Source organism: Xyrauchen texanus, chromosome 43, assembly GCF_025860055.1.
Source record: "Xyrauchen texanus isolate HMW12.3.18 chromosome 43, RBS_HiC_50CHRs, whole genome shotgun sequence".
NCBI lineage: Eukaryota > Metazoa > Chordata > Actinopteri > Cypriniformes > Catostomidae > Xyrauchen > Xyrauchen texanus.
The window spans coordinates 15,940,691-15,960,978 of NC_068318.1; the positions used below are offsets into that span (position 1 = coordinate 15,940,691).

The 20,288-nt window shown below is 43.1% G+C and overlaps 1 protein-coding gene across 3 annotated transcripts in view; it reads left to right on the forward strand.

The window, feature by feature from the left end:
- The window catches only part of LOC127635630 (neuroligin-2-like), a 121,742-nt gene extending 103,428 nt beyond the window's left edge, over window positions 1-18,314 (forward strand). For 2 of the 3 annotated variants that reach the window (XM_052115786.1, XM_052115788.1), the window contains 5 exons: window positions 7,910-8,095; window positions 10,621-10,886; window positions 11,023-11,176; window positions 11,698-12,064; window positions 13,747-18,314. In XM_052115786.1, coding sequence (XP_051971746.1) covers window positions 7,910-8,095; window positions 10,621-10,886; window positions 11,023-11,176; window positions 11,698-12,064; window positions 13,747-14,665 — 1,892 coding nt within the window. In that variant the 3' untranslated portion in view covers window positions 14,666-18,314. The remainder of the gene's footprint in view (window positions 1-7,909; window positions 8,096-10,620; window positions 10,887-11,022; window positions 11,177-11,697; window positions 12,065-13,746) is intronic. The other variant, XM_052115787.1, reaches the window with a different exon arrangement.
- The last annotated feature ends 1,974 nt before the right edge of the window (window positions 18,315-20,288 follow it).

The following is a 20,288-nucleotide window of genomic DNA, read 5'->3' on the forward strand; positions in this document are numbered from 1 at the left end:
CTGGGGGTGCAAACAGACAGACCAAGGGAGCACAAGGGGCAAACTGACAGATCAAGGGAGCACAAGGGCCAAACCGACAGATCAAGGAGGCACAGGGGCAGACAGGCAGTCCAAAGGGGGCACAAAGGGCAGGCAGGAAGTCCAAGGGGGCACAATGGGCAGGCAGGAAGTCCAAGGGGGCACAGAGGGGCAGGCAGGAAGTCCAAGGGGGGCACAAGGGGCAGGCAGGAAGTCCAAGGGTGCACTAAGGGCAGGCAGGAAGTCCAAGGGGGCACAGAGGGCAAGGACAGGTTCAGGTGGTCTGGGAGCTGGCCACAGGGCAAGGATAGGTTCAGGAGGCTTGGAAGTTGGCCACAGGGCAAAGACAGGTTTGGGGAACCTGGGGGGAGGCCACTGGACAGGGACTAGGTCAGGGGGCCTGGGAAGAGACCATAAGACAGGGACCGGGTCAGGGGGCCTGGGAGGAGGCCACAGGACTGGAACAGGGTCAGAAGGCCAGGGAGGAGGCCACAGGACAGGGACTGGGTCAGGAGGCCTGGGAGGACGCCACAGGACGGGAACAGGGTCAGGAGGCCTGGGAGGAGGCCACAGGACAGGGGTCGGGTCAGGAGGCCTGGGAGGAGGCCACAGGACAGGGGTCGGGTCAGGAGGCCTGGGAGGAGGCCACAGGACAGGGACTGGGTCAGGAGGCCTGGGAGGAGGCCACAGGACAGGGGCCGGGTCAGGAGGCCTGGGAGGCAGGCCAGCGAGGTCGATGGCTAACAGAGGCTCAGGAGGCGCCTGGGAGGAGGCCACTGGAGGACAGGGGCCGGGTCAGGAGGCCTGGGAGACTGGAGCCGAGGGAGGCGATGAGCTGAGGGAGGCTCAGGTGGCAGAGCCATAGGGAGCTCTAGAGGCGGAGCCCTAGAAGGCTCTGGAGTCTCTGGGCGTAGAGCTGAAGGAGGCTCTGGAGGCGGGGCCAAAGGAGGCTCGGGAGGCGGAGCCATAGGAAGCTCGGGAGGCGGAGCCCTAGAAGGCTCGGGAGGCTCTGGGAGCAGAGCCGTAGGAGGCTCAGGAGGCAGAACCGTAGGAGGCTCAGGAGGCAGAACCGTAGGAGGCTCAGGAGGTGGAGCTCTGGAAGGCTCGAGAGATGGAGCCCTGGAAGGCTCGAGGGGCTTGAGGGGCGGAGCCCTGGAAGGCTCGAGGGGCTTGAGGGGCGGAGCCCTGGAAGGCTCGAGGGGCTTGAGGGGTGGAGCCCTGGAAGGCTCGAGAGGCGAAGCTCTGGAAAGCTTGGAAGGCAGAGCTCTGGAAAGCTCGGGAGGCTCGGACGGCGGAGCTCTATGAAGCTCGGAAGGTGGAGCTCTGGAAAGCTCAGAAGGCGGAGCTCTGGAAAGCTCGGGAGGCTCGGAAGGCGGAGCTCTAGGAAGCTCGGAAGGTGGAGCTCAGGAAAGCTCGGAGGGCGGAGCTCTGGAAAGCTCAGGAAGCTCGGAAGGCAGAGCTCTGGAACGCTCAGGAAGCTCGGAAGGCAGAGCTCTGGAAAGCTCGGAAGGAGGAGCCCTGGGAGGCTCGAGGGGTGCTGGCTCTTGGACGGTCATGGCTACTGGTGCTGGCTCTTGGACAGTCATGGCTACTGGCGCTGGCTCTTGGACGGTCATGGCTACTGGAACTGGGACGGACAAGACCACAGGTGCTGGCTCAGGGACGGTCGAGGCTACAGGCGCTGGCTCAGGGACGGTCGAGGCTACAGGCGTTGGCTCACTGACGTCGGAGGCTACAGGCACTGGCTGACTAACGTCGGAGGCTACAGGCGCTGGCTGACTGACGTCGGAGGCTACAGGCGCTGGCTGACTGACGTCGGAGGCTACAGGCGCTGGCTGACTGACGTCGGAGGCTACAGGCGCTGGCTGACTGACGTCGGAGGCTACAGGCGCTGGCTGACTGACGTCGGAGGCTACAGGCGCTGGCTCACTGACGTCGGAGGCTACAGGCGCTGGCTCACTGACATCGGAGGCTACAGGCGCTGGCTCACTGACGTCGGAGGCTACAGGCGCTGGCTCACTGACGTCGGAGGCTACAGGCGCTGGCTCGCTGACGTCGGAGGCTACAGGCGCTGGCTCAGGGAGGACCAAGGCGACAGGTACTGGCTCACTGACCTCTGAGGCGACAGGCTCTGGCTGGATGACCGTGGTATGCACTGGCTTAGGTTCGCTGACCGTGGCTGACGAGGGCTCTGGCTCGCTGACCGTAGCTGACGAGGGCTCTGGCTCGCTGATCGTAGCTGACGAGGGCTCTGGCTCGCAGACCGGGGCAGATGAGGGCTCTGGCTCGCTGACCGTAGCTGACGAGGGCTCTGGCTCGCAGACCGGGGCAGGCTCTGGCTCTGGCTCGCTGGCCGTGGCAGGCGTGGGCACAGGCTCGCTGACCGTGGAAGGTGTGGAGTAGCGAGCAGAAGCTTCTGCCCTCCTCCTCCTTCGGGCTGACGAGGTTGAGCGCGCTGGCGCAGGAGCAGAGGAAGCTGGGCACACCGGCTCTGGAGCAGACCAAGCTGGCAGCATGGAGGTGTTGATTCCCGTGGAGAGCACACCCGGAATCGAGAGGGGAGGTTCGTCAGCTGCGAACGTCGACAAGATTAGATCGACGTACTCACGCCAGGTGTACCCCTCGATTCCAGGTGACTCTTGCCACCAGCGCGTAGGTAGGCCGACTCGGTACGTCGCTTTCAGCGCTTCCTCACTCCATCCGCCAATGCTGGTCGCGGCGACAAAAAAGTAAGTGTATTCGCGGATCGACAGATCCGCTTGGGCCAGCTCATTGAAAAAAGCCGCTAGATCCATTGTTTGGTCTGTCGTTCTGTTACGAATGAGGCAGCGAGGAGACGCGGATCTAAATGCAGACTTTTCTTAAAAAGGTAAACAGGCAAAACACAAAGGAAAAACCCTCGATGGGGAAACAAAACATAAACAAGTAAACTCGGGCAGGGGAAACATTCCAGGCTTGACAACATACAACGACAGACCAGGAGAGAACAAGAAGCAGGGCTTAAATACACAGGGAGTGATGACTAAATGGGACACAGGTGAGAACAATGAACAAAATGGCAGTGATGATGACAGGTGGATACTGGGAAGTGTAGTTCTTTAACAAAATGGCAGTGAGACACAGGGCAGACAACAGAGGAACGTGACATCCATGTTTCCCCCACTAATTTGAACTACAGTTGTATTTGTGCTGAACTCCATGACTTTGCTCTTCTTTAGGTTCTTGTCTGTTGTGGCCTGATCTGGTAATCTGATGAATATGTAATTTATGTAGTTTTGAAGAGATTGTCCTTGACTTGTGAGGCCTAAGCTTACAGGACAATGTTATTTAGCGCACATTCTTAGTTTCCTTCCCTGGTAATGTCATTAGGCAATATGCAGTTGAATGTAGCCAAACCAGATTTTTTTCCTCTCATGTGCAAATCAGATGTTGTGTTGGGGGGTGGGTGTTGGGGGGACGGGGAATATTGAATCTGACATTTTTAGTTCCGATCTGGGCTACTTTTATATGTGGAGATAAATCAGAAACATATGAAAATGTTTACTTTTAATTTAACTTTAGTGTGCGGAGTCAGTTCATTCATGCAATTTTTTTTTCCAATAACAACAATCACAAGTATACAGAAAATTGCAAAAATATATTTGTTTACAATGTATATTGATGCACATTAGACAGTCCCTACATATGAATATGCATGTGTGCCTACTATAAAGTATCCCATAAGTAGTATGTCTGAGTCCTCAGTATTTATTAAACAGTAAGTGAGAAATTCCCAGATGACCTACATCCAGTGAGATTCTGAAGTGTGCAACCAGTGGACAATTTTCTATCCCAAATCCCACAATAGCTGAGAAGACGTCTTATTCAAAACACTGAATTAAAAAAAAAATGGCTGAGAACCGCAAGTTGGGTGGCTTATTTCAAATGTAAGTGCTATATATACACCAAGAAATTAATTTCTTGTGGTTGAATTGTACTTGTTTAACAAAAATAGTAAATAATTTACACTGATGTTGTTGCAATGTCATATATTCTGATCATACGACAATGCCCACGTTCCAATATGAAGTATGTCTGGGATTGTATTCATACTACTCACCTACATACCTAGAAAAAATTATTAATTAATGTCCAAGACATTAGTTCTTCATCATGTGAAGTATGTGTTTGTGAAATTGGATACAGCTCATGTCTTGTACATTTTTGTTTTTTAACATGTAAGACCTAATTGACTGTTGTTATATTGTCATTTACAAATGCTGATCAACCCTTCCGGAGTCGTTACTAGTGAGTGACTGAAATCAAAAGAAATCTTGCTAATCTTGTGTTTTGTTTTAGCAAAGATATGATCACAACAGTTTAGACTACTTGTGGCCTCAGTCATAAATATATGCGACTATTTTACACAGGCTCTAAATGAGTGTGGCAGAGGCAGCGGTTCCTGTAGCCTTTATTATACAATATCATTACCAGCTTGTAGAAGTTTCAGTTGTCAAAACCCTTTTTTACCATCTGTAACAATCTTTTTCAAAGAACTCTATTTTAAGTGTATCCCTCCAACTACTACATGCAGGGAAAGGCTTTTAGATGTAGCGCCACTGAGTGTCTGATCTGTTTTAGTATTGTGTGTTGTTTTTAATATGATGTGCCATATGTTGTCATTTGTCGTCTGCCTCACAGTCTTGACTCCTGAAAAAACCATAGCAGTTTTTCCTTTTTTTCCTTTTCGTACTCTCAGTCTCTCTCTCTCTCTCTAAAACACACTTACACAGTCACTTGTTCGCCGACACTTAGATATTGGGTCTGAGGGCACATAGCTTTCAAGTACGGGTCTATTTTTATCTGTTTTACCCTCTTATGTCTTTTCCCCATGTTCTTTTCATATTCTGGAGGAAGCCTATCTTTTACCGCCTGAAGAGTGCTTTCATAGACATTCGGTATATTTTGAATTTTCCCTTTTTTTCTCCACATTTTCATGTCTTCAGTGCCAAATGATTAGTTCAGTTAGAATTGTAAAGTAGACGCTCTTATGTAAGATATTTAGTTCTCATTTACACTGTGACTCCAGAGCCGTGTACGCCCAATTTTAATGAGCTGTAGCACATATTATTCATACAGGTCCATAATGGTGTATGAAGTCCTCATTTTTAAATATACAGTATAAAGGGATAGTTCGACCCAAAAATACAAATGCTGTCATCATCCCTTTAAACCTTTGGTTTTGCTATCTGAAGAAGAATGGTCTAAGCGCATAAACTAGTTAACCAGCCAGACGTGTTGCAAAAAGATTGCTGACAGGATGATGTCTATTACAAAATAAAAATGTTCTTTGGTAGTTCCTGTTAGTTCATAGTGCATTAATGTCCCAGTTACTCTTGTAACCTCCGTTCCCTGATGAAGTCGATGTAGTGACACTAGGGTTCACTCTTGGTAGCCCCAAACATCTCTGATCGTTTAAAAAAGGCCAAAGGAAATTGTTGAGTGGAATTTGCATTCCACTCCCCCAGACATACAGGTATAATAGGAGCTGGCTCGCACACAGTACATTTGTTCTGTACTTATAATCATCAACATTAAATTAATAGTTTTATATCCATGCATAATCTTTAATTTGATAACATCATTCGCAGTGCTTCATGGTATTGTAATTAATTCCCTCATTATAGATGTTAAGTACACAGTTTTGTGCCTTTGTCTTTTACTACCATTTTTAAATAATATTTTTGCTTTAAGAAAATGTCTAATGTTGTGATCAAAGTCCCTTTCAAGGCCACCCAGTAGAATGCTTCTGGAAAGCTATTTTCTATAGATACAAGCGGCATTAAAGTACAGCTCCTATATACTTGAATGGGGGAAAAAAGTAAATCTCCAAAATAGTTTGTTAAGATTATTATCAAAGAACATATTTCAAATCAGCAGTAAGATCTGACAAAAATGGCATCATAAATTATGGTTAAAAAAGAAATCAGATCATGCTTTTTCAGGCTGGTGCGGCTAATGCATATGTGCTTTCTTAATGACCGTATCTAAATGGTTATTGGCCAGAGACTGTCTAGCCCGAGCTCTTGTATTAAAATGAATGGGAGAAATTAGAACACCCGATATATATGTAGAAAAGGAAGTCCCACTTTACAGGCAAGGGTTAGAGTTAGAGCAAATCACCATTCAGTCAACTTGAGAACGTGCATGCACATTAACTGGACCAGCCTGATAAATAGTGTTTTTTTTTTTACATGTTCTGAGCTTAAGACACAGTTTATGATACCATTATTGTCAGATTTTAGTGCTGATTTAAAATATGTTCTCTGATCATAATCATGACTACGTGTTTTGGAGATTTCTGTCTCTCCCCACTCAAGAAGATAGGAGGTGTACATATATGCCGCCTGTTAACAGAAAATAGTGATGGGTCATTCACGATTCGTTCATTTGAACTTATCTTTTATGTGACTCAGAAGAACGAGTAGTCTCAGAGAGTGATTTGTTCATTTTGTGTTGGCCGCGCATGCGCATTGCGCAACCTCCATTCATTTGTTAGGTGAAAACCGCATAGGTGCCTTACAAGTAATAGAAATTATTAGTTACATTTTCAAATCTTTTGGTCCAAGTCATTTATTCTTTTGTCACGTGACAGCCGTTTACACTATGCATTGCTCACACAGGAAACAGAAATTAATATTTTTACCCCTCAGTCATCTGGTCTGAGTCGTTCGTTCTTTTGTCACATGACAGCCGTATATGCTATGTATTGCTCACACAGGAAACAGAAATTATTAGTTCACCTCTCGAGTCTTCTGGTCCGAGTCGTTCATTCTTTTGTCACGTGACACCCATATACACTATGCATTGCTCACACAGGAAACAGAAATTATTAGTTCACCTCTCGAGTCTTCTTGTTCAAGTCATTAATTTTTTTGTCACATGACAGCTGTATACACTGTGCATTGCTCACACAGGGAACAGAAATTATTAGTTCACCTCTCAGTCATCTGGTCCGAGTCGTTCAAGTGACAAAATACGTTTCTGTTGGCTCTTCCAATTTTTCCCATTCATTTAATTCAAATGGTTTGTCTCGGGCTAAACAGTCTCTGGTTGTGATTCACCTTAGAGCAGGTTGCTTTGATTCATGGCTTAGAACTCTTTAGAATAATTTTATGAAACCTCTATAGATAATGAGTTTAAGCGCATTGCATTATGGGATACCATACCCAGTGCATTATTGTCTGTTATATACTGTACATTATGGCAAATGTACTAGGTCATCCCAGGCTTTCTGTGCATAGAGAAATGCAAATGAAAGTGGAAAATCTAACCATAACAATTAGAAGAGACAAAATGCAATGTAAATGCAACCTTCTTATCACGCTCGTGATTGTTTTTACAAACGTGATTACTTCCTCATTTGAATAGGGACTGAACTGTGGTCTCCCTTGCAACTGACGCAACGTGCTGACAGTCGTGCCACAAGGGAAAGTAATTGTTGATGAGCCGTTCCAAATATGCCTGATGGAAGACAGGGCATGTCAGTGAGTCGGCATACTGTTGCCGATCCTAGGCTACTGGAACTTTCGGATACAGCATGCCGACTTCTCGTGTGATCATGTTGGGATGGTAGTGTGCTATTCCAAATATGCCTACGTCATCCATGGTCAAAAGTCTATTCTAAAATTTAGTAGAACTGTATTCCTTATAGAAAACAAAGAAAGTTGCAAATTAAGATATCTACTTAAAGGTGTAATCTTCTGCCTTCTACTTCTTTCTTTCCTATAGAATTGCACACTGCTCATCTTGGTGCTTGATCTTGGTCAAAATATTGATTGTGGTCTTTTTTTACCTTTGGTCCACACTGTCTCTTATCTTATCTTTAGTCTAACTCTCTTACTCTCTGCAGGTTTTCTGAGCACTGGAGATCAGTCTGCAAAGGGGAATTATGGGCTATTAGACCAGATTCAGGCTCTGCGCTGGCTCAATGAGAACATTGGCCACTTTGGGGGAGACCCAGAGAGAATCACCATATTTGGCTCTGGGGCAGGAGCCTCATGTGTCAACCTTCTCATCCTGTCCCATCATTCTGAAGGTTTGAACTTCTGTTATTACCATCATCACATCAATCAATTAAAAAAAAAATCTGTCACTTGAAGTTAATAACCATTTTTAATGCTTTATATAAGCAATGCAATTCAATACTTTAAATCAGTGGTTCAGATGTTTGGTTGTGACCATCAGTTGAGAATCATTCATTTAATGAGTCTGTTCTGATGGGATTTTGGAGCGTATGTTTTACCATGTGGCTCATTGTGCATGACACCTCAGAGACTCACAGCATGGGAGGCTCATGCTACTCTCCGCGATCCATGCACAACTTACCATGCGCCCCATTGAGAGCGAGAACCCCTAATCATGACCACGAGGAGGTTACCCCATGCATCTACCCTCTCTAGCAACTGGGCCAATTTGGTTACTTTGGAGAACTGGCTGGTTAGGCATACACTGGATTTGAACTCAAGACTCCGGGGGTGGTAGTCAGTGTCAATACTCGCTGAGCTACCCAGGCCCCCATTGAACTACTACTTAATAATTTGATAAAATGCACTTTCTATGTACATATGTGTTGTTGCATTGTACTTACATTTAATTACATCTGTAGTTACACTGTTAACCTTATCCCTAACCGTAAACCTAACCTAACCCTAAACCCTAACCTCTACCCCTACTCCTAAACCTACCCACACCTCAATTTCAGTGGCAGCAAATGTGAGTCTTGTGAGAATTTTGCAGAACAACATGTACTTACACAATATATACATTGTATTATATGTAGTTTAATGTTAGTACCTGGTAAAGACACCTAATATAAAGTGGGACCAAAATATATTAGGCAGATACCTGGCGTCATACTCATACCTCATACCATGAGCAAAACTACTCAAGGTAAAAGAAAATACAACCCAGACAATATTAAATACTGGCTTACTTGCAACAAGAATAAACATGGTTTGTGGCCACAATATGTTTTGTGCTGTGCTGTGAATTCTTGACTGCCGAGAGCATAAAACCATCAAAATTCAATTTTGTACGGTAAACAATTTTGCTACTGTGTTGGGTTGCAACCCAATGTAAAATCTGGGTCCTGAAGCAAAACCAGTTGGAAACCACTGCTCAAAATGTTATGAATATTTTGAAGGCACCGGTATATATTAAGGCTGAAAGTGAGACTAATTTTTGGCACTGCCTTATATGTGTGAGTTTGTGTGTGGGTGTGAAGGTGTGCGTGTGTGTGTGTGTGTGTGTGTATGCGTGTGCGTATGCGTATGTGTCTGTGTGAGACTGATTCATGCCGCTATCATGAGATCACACGTGCGTCTGCATTTGATGCCAGTCTATAATGAGAGCAGTGTGATAAAAATGGAGGGATGTGAGACAAATTCATAATGAGCAGTGTGTACAATTAAGTGTGTGTGTGTGTGTGTGTGTGTGTGTGTGTGTGTGTGTGTGTGTGTGTGTGTGTGTGTGTGTGTGTGTGTGTGTGTGTGTTGGATTGCTGCTGAGCTGATTCTTAATTGATTTCATAGGGAACTGAAGCTGGGGGGGTCTTGTAACAGACTGCAGTGTGTGTGTGCGTGCGTGTTTGGGGGAGGACATTTTCATAATTAATAACAGAATCTGCAGATGAAAACAGTGGGACACTTTACATAACGGTGCAGTAGGGTTCTGAAAGCCAAAATGGTTACCTCCCGGTTATCCAGAATGTTTTTTAACACTGCTGAGCTCACTTTGTTTCACTTGCACTCAAACAATAAATCAGAGTTTTATCTTTCCCCATTTACAGCACATATAACTTGTTGAACAGTGGCATGATCTTTCTATGCAAACTAGCACCACGTTACGCTTTGCCAAAATTAGAACTAAAAATCTAAAGGGGAAATCAAACTACCCCCCACCGTTTTAATTTTAAATCCAGGGCCAGTTTCTCTTCCCTGTCCACCCCTGTTTGGTAGTGTAGCCTAGTTGCTGATTTGAATGTGCATGAGCAAATAATCAAGCTATTTCAATTAAGGTCACCATTGTCTTTTTGGCAGTTTTTTCAGCATCACGTGAAGTAACGCTACATATTTAGACACCGTGTCAAGTTAAAAAGAACATTACATTTAAAAATGCATCTCAAGACATGTGCGTTTGGTTCTATTCATTGCGATGTGTCTTGCTTTTTTTATCAAAAGTGTTCGTTCGGTCTGAACAGCCCATTAGAGTTGGGGTAAAGCATAGGGTTAAGACCAGTGTTGGGTAAGTTTCCCAAAAAAGTAATCTATTACAAATGACTAATTAGTTCACTAAAATTATACTCATATTACTTTACTGATTGCTTCATCGGATCACATTACAAATTACATTTGACTTTCAAGTTACTTTCGAAAACACTTTTCAAAGAAAATTTAGATTTTCTGCTCAGCAAAATTCAAAATATTGTCTATTTTAATGTCTATACGTGACTTTTATTTGGCACAGAAACACAAACAGTCATTGTGTTTTAAATGTTGATCTAGTCAAACATCCAATTGGACTAATCAGGCTCACCCACTCTTGTAATTGGCCCTGCTTCAGGTCTGTTCCAGAGAGCCATTGCTCAGAGTGGCTCGGCCATATCCAGCTGGTCAGTGAACTATCGGCCACTGATGTACACCAAGATCCTTGCCAAGAAAGTTGGTTGCAGCAACAGCGACACTGCTGATCTGGTGGAATGTCTACGGAGGAAGAGCTTTAGAGAACTGGTAGATCAAGACATCCAACCCGCCCGCTACCACATCGCATTCGGACCGGTGGTGGATGGAGACGTGGTACCCGATGACCCTGAAATCCTCATGCAGCAGGTGTGATGTTGGAGACTGCAAGTTCAAGGCACCCTACTTTGTAGTGTTCTGAAGCTCCCTGTGTTACTGTAGTTGAATCACAACAGTTAATTAGTGCAAGTGAATATTGAGGATGACATTTTTGTAATGTCCTCAGGGGGAGTTCCTGAACTACGACATCCTGTTGGGAGTGAACCAGGGTGAAGGGTTGAAATTTGTGGATGACAATGAGGGTGAAGATGGAATTTCTGCTGCTTCCTTCGATTACACCATATCTAACTTTGTGGATAACCTATATGGATACCCAGATGGTGAGTTACCATAAACCAAACACATAAACACTCACACATTCACACACTCTGTGGCCAGGGTCCAAAATTGATGCTCATGCCAAGTGCCAAATGCAGGTACAAAACAGCTCAAATAAATATTTTTAGCAGACATTGGCTCGTATATGATACTGCAAATGACACAATGATCTGTACTGTTTTCACAAATATGCAAAACGGCTAAATAATCCTATTGTCAATACAAATAATACAAATTACAGTTTCATGGCCAGTAGATTTGGTCAATATCTCTGCCATTGGAAGGTGGGGCAAACAGTTATTTTTGGAGCCTTTGTATGCTTGTTCAAGGTAACTGGTCTAATTTTACCTCTCACCTTGTATATGCTCTTTCTGTCTCACTTATCTGTTATTGGGACAAGGTGCCCTGCTAAGTGTGACAACCAACACTAAAACATCCATCTTGATCTGTCTTTCGCTCTCTCTCTCTCTCTCTCTCTCTCTCTCTCTCTCTCTCTCTCTCTCTCTCTGTCCCTTTTTCTTAGGTAAAGATATACTTCGGGAGACTATAAAGTTCATGTACACCGATTGGGCTGACCGTGACAATGGTGACATGCGGCGTAAAACTCTACTTGCACTTTTCACTGATCATCAGTGGGTGGCGCCAGCAGTGGCCACAGCGAAGCTGCATGCAGAGTTCCAGTCACCTGTTTATTTTTACACCTTCCACCACCACTGCCAGACGGAGGCACGACCTGAGTGGGCAGACGCAGCTCATGGCGATGAGATCCCATATGTATTTGGCGTTCCCATGGTGGGTGCCACAGATCTATTTCCCTGCAACTTTTCCAAGAATGATGTCATGCTCAGTGCTGTGGTGATGACCTACTGGACCAACTTTGCCAAGACTGGGTAAGTGAGACATAGATTAGAGACTTCAATTATCTGAGTCTTGTAAGTCTAAACACTTACCTTAGTGGAAAATGCACCATCAGAAATTTATTTAGAACAAATGTCAAATAACTCTCATATTACAACACTAGCATGAAAATATGAAGGTCACAATGCATCTTTTATGTTTCTTTTTCTTCATGAGTGGTGCTTGCTAAGGCTTTAAAAAAAATTATAAACCCCTAACAATAAATATTAAACTTTGGCATGTAACTCATTCTGCACCATTTGTGCAAAAAATACAGTTGCCTCACTCAAGTGTCTTGTAAGTGATCGGATAAAACAGGTAAAAAAAATCCCATTGGTTTGGGTGGAGAAGAACGTGAGAAAGAATTTGGGCTTTGTTATATAAGTTTTATCCAGTTACCACCCAAAACAACCTAGCAACTACATAGCAATGAACTGGCAGCTACCTTGAACAACCAAGCCTCATGGCGGCAAGTTTTGCATGAGCAACTACCACTCATGTTTTCAACTACCACTCATGTTTTCTTCAGAAAATGTAATAATCCAGTTTATTACTTTATTTGAATTTGAAATAACTAGGGCTGTGAATCGATTAAAAATATTTAACTAATTAATTCTTTTGTTATTAATCGCAATTAATAACAAATGGTACATGATATATTACACAAAATCATCAACAAAAACTATATAATTTTCTTCTCAAAGAACTTGCCAGAAATTGTTTAGACATCATTTATTTTAATTATTTAAATGTAAAATATATGTGGGTTTTTTTGTTGTTTGATGAAAACACAGTGGTGTTTTGCATATAGAGTTAATTAGACATATTTGGCCGCTTGCTGAACGGCCATGTCCTTCTCAGTTTTTAGAGAGAGTCTCTCTCGGGTTCAGGTGAAAGTGAGTGAGTGAGTTAGTGAGTTAGTGAGTGAGTGAGTGAGTGAGTGAGTGAGTGAGTGAGTGAGTGAGTGAGTGAGTGAGTGAGAGCATTTTCACATGATGCGAAGAGATGCTGCATCTTGCTCATAACACTCACACATTTGCGGGTGAATTAATCATTCTCCGTACAGTAAATCCTCTTCCGTCTGTATTATGCCTGGGGCATGCATCGCACACAATGAAAAAGCGTGCACTGCTTCACACAGTCAATTTCTGTGTAAAGATGTACAGTTGAGTCAAGCGAGTACCTCCTGAAAATTTATATTTGCCAATGTTAGCCACAGAAAGTGGGGGAAAACATTTGTGAATTTTCACCCATTGTACAGAAGTGCCTGTGTTTGTTCCTGGGAGCCAGCAGATGCCCTACACCTGCCCCCACTCTATTCAGAGACTGTATGGCTGAGTAGCCTGCCAGGAACATCTTGGGACACCTTTCTCCTAGTAAAAACAAAAAAGTAAAAACATGGATGGATTCTGTATTAATTGCGTAAATTTTTTACGCAAAAAACAATAATAGCAGAAATTAATGCTTTTCCCAGCCCTAGAAATAAGGTCAAGCTGTAAGAGGCTTTATGAAATCAAGCTTTCAAAATAAAAATTTGAAAAATATAATTTTAAATCAGCCTGCTCACTCAATGAGACCAGATCACAATTAGATAAATTATGTGAAACAATTGCATTAAATAATTTACTACTGCGCTTTTATTTTCTTCTCATTCTGTGTTAATACTCTTTTCTAGTGATCCGAACGTACCCGTGCCGCAGGATACCAAGTTCATACACACTAAGCCCAATCGCTTCGAAGAAGTGATCTGGACCAAGTTCAGCTCTAAAGACAAGCAGTACCTGCACATCGGGCTGAAGCCTCGCATCCGTGACAATTACCGCGCCAACAAGGTGGCCTTCTGGCTGGAGCTGGTTCCTCATCTTCACACCCTGCACGAGGAGATCATTAACTCCATAACCACACGATTACCCCCTGGGAGCACCCACCGACCTAACTGGAAGGGTACGGTACAGAGCCCTGGTACACGCTCTACTCGCCACCCTACCGTTTCTACCTACCCGCCCGAACCTGACCCTGATGGTTCTGAAAGGCCTCGCTTCTCCCCCTTCCCAAGTGAGACACGAGACTATTCGACGGAGCTAAGCGTGACTGTAGCAGTTGGGGCATCACTTCTCTTCCTCAACGTGCTGGCGTTTGCCGCGTTGTACTACAAACGTGACAAACGGCACGAGCTACTACAACGCCGTCACCGCCGGCTCTCCCCCCAACGTGGGGCTGGGCCCGGTGTGGGCATTGTGGGAGTGCCGCCCCATAATGACCTGGCACTGAGTCAGGAGGAGGAGCTAATGTCCTTGCAGATGAAGCAGCAGAGGGTGGAGCTCGACCACGGCACGCCACTTCCCCCACGTGGTCTTCACGGTGACCTGGAGCCCCTGAGACCCCCCGTATGCCCACCGGACTACACTCTGGCACTGCGGAGGGCACCCGAGGACGTGCCACTTATGACGACTAACACTCTGTCCATGATCCCCAGCACCATCACTGGCATGCAGCCTCTCCATGCCTTCAACACATATCCCCCTGCGCCTGCACCAAGTGCTGGGCACAGCAACAACGCCCTGCCCCACCAGCACTCCACCACACGGGTATAGTAGCCCCTCAGAGGGGACCAGACACAACCCCACAACTGTAGGAACACAAACCTCCTGTGCGAAGAGTGGTGTTCTACATAGATACTTTCTAACAAGCCACTCCTATCCTTTTTATGTCCACTCCTCTCCCAGCACACTCTCTTTCTCTCTCTCTCTTTTTTATTTTCCTGCTCTTCTTATTCTTATAGAAGTTTGTAAACTTCTGCCAGTCTTAATTTTCCCCACTCAATACAACAACACCAAGCTCCCCATCTCTGTTTTTACCTCATTCCCCATTTCTGTCTTTTTCTGTTCTTCTCCCTGATACTCTTCTGCTCTGCTGTAGCTGTTTATAGTCCCCAAAAAGAACCATTTTCCTACTTTGGACTGTTTTAAAAAAACAAGAAAATCTGCTTGTAAAATATGTATTATTGATAACTTATAAGGCTATGATTAAAAAAAAAAAAAAAGATTCTACTATCTAATTTTTACCAGCATTCTTGCGCCAAGTACTGTGATCATCGTCCAATCAGACGCAGTCTTGTGGACGGCCATGGAAAGAAGTGGATCTATACAAGGAATTTGCAGAATTGAGAAAAAAAAAAGTGCCAAATTAGTTTTTTCTTTTCTTTTTGTCTTTTTCTCAGGTTTATTTGTATTTATTTTTTGCTTTTTTTTTTTTTGCACTTTCGCTGTCATTTGCCTAAGGTGAAAACACTATATCTATATAAAAATATAGATATGGAATCATTAAATTTATATCTTGATTGCGCTTTGGGAAAGTTGCATGATTTATTTTTTAAGAGTAAAATGGACATCTGAACAGCATTTGTTCCACATTAGAGACACAAGACTCTTCTTTCTTTGTCTTTTTATTGTTGTTGTCTTTTTCTGGAACAGTCTTATCTTTCTTTCTCTCTCTGTCTTTCTCACCCTGTCTCTTTTTTTACTTCAGCTATATTTTGTGCTCTTCATTTGGAGATTCTTTTCCGTCTGTAGATACAGTACATGGTCATATCCGGAAATGAAAACTGATTCTTGACAATAATAAAGAGGATAAATAGTTCCCTTCTTTTTTTGCATTTATAATTACGGAAGCCCTTCTTTTTAGCATTTATAATTACAGGAATGCTCATCTCCTGGAGAAGGACTGATTTAATCCAATCCCTTTCTTTCTTTCTTTTTATCCTTATCTTTCTCTCTGCTTGTACGTTCCTCTCTAGTAATCCACACATCTTGTCAAATTGAGTTAAGGAACGGTCACTGTGCTCCACTCTCTCTCCACAAAGACTCGAACTCTGCTGAGCTGGACATCTAGAGCGAAGGGATCAACACCTGCGCTCGTCTCTGCACAGCTGGAGTCTCTCCGTCTCTTTTATCCTGAGCCCAAGAGAGCTCGCATCTTATCCAGAACATTCCTCCCCCTCAATGACACTGACCTTTGAGTGATTATCTCAGTTTGAGCTCACTTGTCTTCAGGCGGACATCTTGTTATATGCCCTGTCACAAGTCTGCGTAAGACCTACCGATTTAATCTCTCACCTTTTTATGTGTTTTTTCGGAAATCTCTCTTTCAGGGTACTGAGAACTGAAGAGGGAGATTTGCACTTGAGTGTAAGTGTGCATGTGTGTATGAAAGAATATGTATGTTTGGAATGGGTCAGATCTAGAGACTGAATCTGGAAGCTTCAAGCAGTCCATGCAACAGGTTTGGTGCGAATTGGCACAGAAGTTCTGGACATGCGCAATACGCGGATGTAATCCCGAATATGAGCCATGATAGCGCTCAAGAACTAAACGCACTAACATTATGCCGCTGGAAGAAATACTCTGTGTTAAAGTGGAAGAGGAGTCATCCCTCATTCTACTTAAATTTATAATCCATAACACAAAAGCAACTGTGCATATTGATCTCATTTATTCCATCATTTTTATTTGTTATCTTGTCTTGTTTTTGACGTTTTTGTCAGTGGGTGGATGAAAATATGCGAGACCACTTTCTGTCATGCCAGAGATAAAAACCTGACAAAAAACACAAGATGCAAACTGTACAATTTTATAAAAGTAAGAAATGACATGGTCTTTGTAAATATTTAGTTTATTGTTGGGTTCACCAGTTGAATAGCCAATCGTATCCACTGTAAAAACAGGTGCAAGCTCATTCAGCCAATCACATCTCTTCACCCACAACTCTAAAGACTCTTATTAAAAGCCAGTTTCTTCATTTGATTTGAAGGTTTGCAGATAGTAAAGCATTAGACTGTAATGAATGTTGAGGGAAGCGGTAATGAAACAAATCCACATTAGAGGATGTATTCAGTCAGAATGTATTCAGTCAGAATGAGCGTGCTTGATGAGAATTATTGCATTTGGAATTTAAATTTGCTGCAAGACCCAATGTGCTTTAGTCTCTAGAGACAATACAGTGGACAAAAGAGTTGCTGGCTGCTTGTGATGTTTCAGATGAAAAATGGAGGGTGAAACCGATTTGGGGTAATGAATTTTGTTGGAGCAGGAAAAATAAAGGCTGAAACATATTCAATGCAAGTACGTGAACAAAGTTGAGAGCAATTTGGCCACTGCCTTGTCAACGTGCGGTATAGTTGAACATGATCAATGTGTGTTCTTGCGTTACTGTGGCAGAAACAAACCTCAGCACTCAAAAGGCAGATTCTGGTTAGTTGCTCGTGACTTTAACCTAATTACATTAGTTGGCTTGTAAGAGAAAAATTGACCAAAGAAGCAGACGGTTCACACAAATCTCACTATGGCACCCCTTGTGGCAAAGTTGAGAATGCAACGCATACTAGCGTTGTGTAATGAATTGCTGTCTGACACATAATGCAACTATGCACGTAATCGAGCTTGTGTAGCTAGAAGTATTTGCGTTCACGTACTGACATAGAGTACGTTTCAGCCTTATGAGTTAAATAAGAACATTTCATCAGGTTTTATTACTGTTAGTTTAAAACCAGCCATCTCTGGTAACACGTAGAACTTCATTTTATTTCCTCGTTAGAGGCTTTAGGATATAAATCACTTAAGTCAGCACCGTTTTTTTTTTAGAAGCCTGCTGTTCGAGTCATTCTCTTGGGTGTTCTTCATGACACTTCAGTGGACTAAATGACTCAATGTGGGGTTGTTTCTCTTACCTGGTTGTAAGTTCTTAGAAATTTAACATTACCCATACCATTGGAGATTGGCGAGAGTGGGGATTCCACTGAGTCTTGGCTTATCTTTTTGTTGTTAATTGGAGCTGCATATATTTCAAAGTAGAGAAATAAAAAGTTCATATTTTTCTACAAAATAAAAGGGAGAGAGAGATTATTCTACCGGCAACTAACAGGCATAAAAAGCACACTTTCACCAGACATATGGTGATACTTTTGCCTGGGTTGCCAATGTATTATAGAGGATTTTAAAATATGAAGAAAAAAGTAATGAGAAACACAACTGTTTAGTATTAATGCTTGGTCGCCAAAAAATAAATAAATAAATAAAACAAATTAAAAAAGGCTTGCACCTGTTGAGTTTCATTTTATTGAATTTCAGCAACGTAAAAAAGGTTTGGGATGAGGGGACTGTATAAGACCATAATGGGTCTAAAGAATGAAATTCATATTTCTATTTTCTATACAGGCTACTACACACTGTATGTTGTGTATCTGAACTGGACAACATTAAAACAAATGTTATTAAACATATGCAGAGGCCCGCCTCCTCCTTATTTGCATGTTATTTCAATACACTAACACGTGTGATTGTCTTGTAAAAATATTTCTCCTTATCAAAGACAGAAATAATTATTATCCCTCCTTTTTTTGTTTATTTGTTTACGTAAGCCATTATTCATTACATAGAGCACCTTTCTTAATTTTAACTTCCTATTTTGTACTCTAGAAGGCAGCATACTTCATTAAAACTCTTAACGGCTGTAGTCTTCGTGTTGAGGGTCCAGATGGCAAAGTCAGCTGAACCATAAACAGACCTTTGGTCATGCAATGAAACATACAGATCTCCAAATGAGGGTACATACTAGAACAAACACAGAATTCCACATACGGCCATTCTCTCTCTCTCTCTCTCTCTCTCTCTCTCTCTGTCTCTCTGTGTGTCTCTTATGCTTCCCTCACATCTCTTTCACATGCTGCACAGCATAAGGGGCATTCACGCTGGACGCGTTTTTGCATTTAAAACAGCTAGACAGAGCTCAATATGCATTTTTTTGGTTTGTTTGTTTTACTGATTGTAAAGTCGACATGAAATGGCATTAACAGCCCATATTTCTTAGAGAAATTAGAACAAATGTGACATATTTCCCAATTAAATATTTCGGATGACATTCATTGAAGAAAAACAGTAGGGCGGGACTTTATTTGATCCATTGTGAATTAACTAGATCCTGACAAGTGGTATCTACACAACAGATGGTTGGGTGCCAGTCCTTGAAAAATGAGGGCCTTTTGAGTCATTAAACTTAATATGGCATCTTAAAAAAAATGCAAAACTCATGATGTAAGATGCTGTTAAAAACAGCAACATGTGACGTAATGTCCAAAGATATCCATGTGGTGTAGGTGATTCTCACAAAAACTGTCAAGATAATTTCCTTGTCATATTTAACCCCAAATCAATACACAAATTGTAAAATTATAGTTTGCGTAAAGGAAATGAAGCCTAGATTTAGGACCATCAAGATTTTTGCATTGTGACATTATTTACAGGACATTAAGCGTAGCTGTCGTGAAAATAATGTCACAAAGTAAACATTCTTAATGGCCCTAAAAACAGGCTTTTCTATATGCAAAATATCATTTCTTATTTGTTTCTCTTGATTTTGGAGCAAAATAGGACCAGGATATTTCCTTGTCAGGTTTCATAAGAATCACACGTGTTCATAGACCAACAAATAAAAAGTAGCACAGCTGGAACACAAGAACATGTCCTGTGTGAACGCCCCCTAAACATGCGTACACAGAATGCAACAGTCCAAATATAGCAGCACAATTGACAGATTTGTACAAAAACTTAAAAGTGCTCCACAGACATACGTCACAGGTGTGTATTTGTCCAGGTTGCCGGATACACCTAGACAAACTATTTGCCCCATGGCTATGAGCCTTTGAGCTAACACTAGTCCACTTGTGGGCTAAGATGTTCCTCCACAGATTATTTTGCCATTGCTTAACTTTTGAGCATGTCAGGGTATCACTACTGCTTTACTTCATTCTGTGGACCATACACCCTCTCTTTGCCACGGCACACTAGCTCTGACAAACACCAGCAATAAAAACAAAGCTGCAGGCTTTAGAATACTGTAGAAATGAGCAAACAATTCAAAAAGACCGTTTAGAAAGTGACACACCCAGACACTTTGGAAGTGTGCTTGTCCGGGTGTGTTTGTGTGAATGTGCTTGATGGTAGTACGTCATTAACAGTTTGTGAGTTTATTTCAGCCGTTTTGCTTATGGCAGGCTGGTGCAGCTGAAAGCAGGAGTCTGACTTTCCCTCGCAGGAAACTGCTCTGCACCTTCAGAAGATCTGGGAGAGAGGAGACCTCCTGTGTCTGTGTGCTGGTAGGAGCTGAATCATCTGGAAGAACTAAGGACTTGGCCTGCTGTGGAAATAGAATAGTCTCAATAGG